This window comes from Daldinia childiae, assembly GCF_008694065.1.
Source record: "Daldinia childiae strain JS-1345 chromosome Unknown Scaffold70, whole genome shotgun sequence".
Classification (NCBI taxonomy): domain Eukaryota; kingdom Fungi; phylum Ascomycota; class Sordariomycetes; order Xylariales; family Hypoxylaceae; genus Daldinia; species Daldinia childiae.
Window position 1 is genome coordinate 421 of NW_022984711.1, and position 1,607 is coordinate 2,027.

The 1,607-nt window shown below is 51.0% G+C and overlaps 1 protein-coding gene across 1 annotated transcript in view; it reads right to left on the reverse strand.

Moving 5' to 3' along the window:
- GL218_09628 (uncharacterized protein) overlaps positions 1-1,389 on the reverse strand; it is a gene marked incomplete at both ends in the record, with an annotated part of 1,809 nt that extends 420 nt beyond the window's left edge. The window contains one exon of the mRNA XM_033586460.1: positions 1-1,389. This exon is cut by the window's left edge and continues 68 nt beyond it. Coding sequence (XP_033433295.1) covers positions 1-1,389 — 1,389 coding nt within the window.
- Between the last annotated feature and the right edge of the window lie 218 nt (positions 1,390-1,607).

Genomic DNA, 1,607 nt, shown 5'->3' on the forward strand with positions numbered 1-1,607 from the left:
CTTTAATTGCTGCCAATCGTCCAAGGTCAAGAAATCGTCTCGCAGATCGTTGTGGAACGCTTTTGTGTATTGGTCGATTGCCTGCTCCAATTCAATCGCCCGGTTAATGAGGATATACCAAGAGTTCCACCGTGTGTCGTTGTCTAAGCCCAGCTGCTTACCAGCAAGCTCTTGAAAGGCTCTATAGCGACCAGAATCGGAGCGGATATGGACGGCAATATTGTGGAGTTTACCCAAGGGCCTGATTCTCCGCCAGCTGTCTCTGCCACCCTTCTTCAACTGCTCCACCAGGGCGACGTCGACCTCGGTCCCCTCGCCAGCTTCAACCTGGCGTACGGCCTCGTCTACAGCCTCAGGATTTCTACCGAACATAAATGCCTGAACTACAAGATTAATAACGTGACCCTGACATCGAATTCGGTGCTGAATGGGATCCCAGTCAACGTCGTATTGATCTCGAAGGAAATCACGAAGAAGGCGGCAGAGCTTATCGTTAGAGCCGTGGTTGTCGCCAGTGACATATCCAAGTCGCGAGGCTATCTCGTACTCCTCGAGGACCGGCATGAGGACCTTTGCCTGTTCGCTCGCACCTTTCCCGTCGCGAAGCTCCGGCAACGCAATTAGCGCCTTCAGCAGCCTATTGGTCTCGTCGACAAAGTGAGCACAGATAGCGAGAAAGGCAACACGGTTTGGTGAGCTCCAAACATCAACAGTGAGGTGGATCTTTGACTTGGCCAACTGGAGCTTGTCCCGAAGCGCTTCTCTATGTTGTTCGTATGTCCTGGTGATGATTTTTGTAACCTCTGAATGAGAAGATATTACCTCGTTTTCAATAGCAGGGTTAACGAGTTTCAACAGCGCGTGGAACTCAGGCCATTCCACGCAGCGGTCGGAAAGGTTTCTCATTGTGATAAGCCTTGCAAGAGCTTCGGAGATCGCGCCTTTATGAAGCACACTCTGGAAGACCTCATGATGGTGTGTATCTTCTGTTTGCTTTGCCTTTACAGCTTGTTTCTCAAAAATCTGACGGATGTGAACGTCACGCTTCTTCTTAATTGCTGGTTCTGCTGCCTCAAGTTGAATGTTATGGACCTTGTCGAGGTGTCTCCGAGCGGAGGTGGTTGACAGTGTCCTATACATGGGATTCTCGCAATAGCGACAGTACCAGTACCGGGTACTTTTACTATCGCGTTCGGGCTCACCGGGGCGGGGATTACGGGAATGGCTCCATGTGTCATGGGCCGTACGACCTCGCTTCCGCCGTAAAGAGGACGAGACAGAGGACGATGGTGACCGCTCGGGACTCCGGCTACTATGTCGCGATAATTGAGGGCTATTGATAGCTGAAAAGGAATCGCTGATGTCGTCAAAGAGCTCGGGGGAAGACATGCTGGCGACGTGTAAGGTGTGGGCGGCTCTATGCCAAGCCATCCCGAGATGAACAAAGAGAAGAAATTTTATTTAAGCAGCCAGGTTGAGCACTGAGGTAAGCTAATCGATACGCGATATCGTATTGAATAGGGATTTCTGTATCGCGTATCGCGTATCGCGTATCGATTCCGATACACGATACGCTATTCGATATCGCGTACGAGAAACCACCCTGG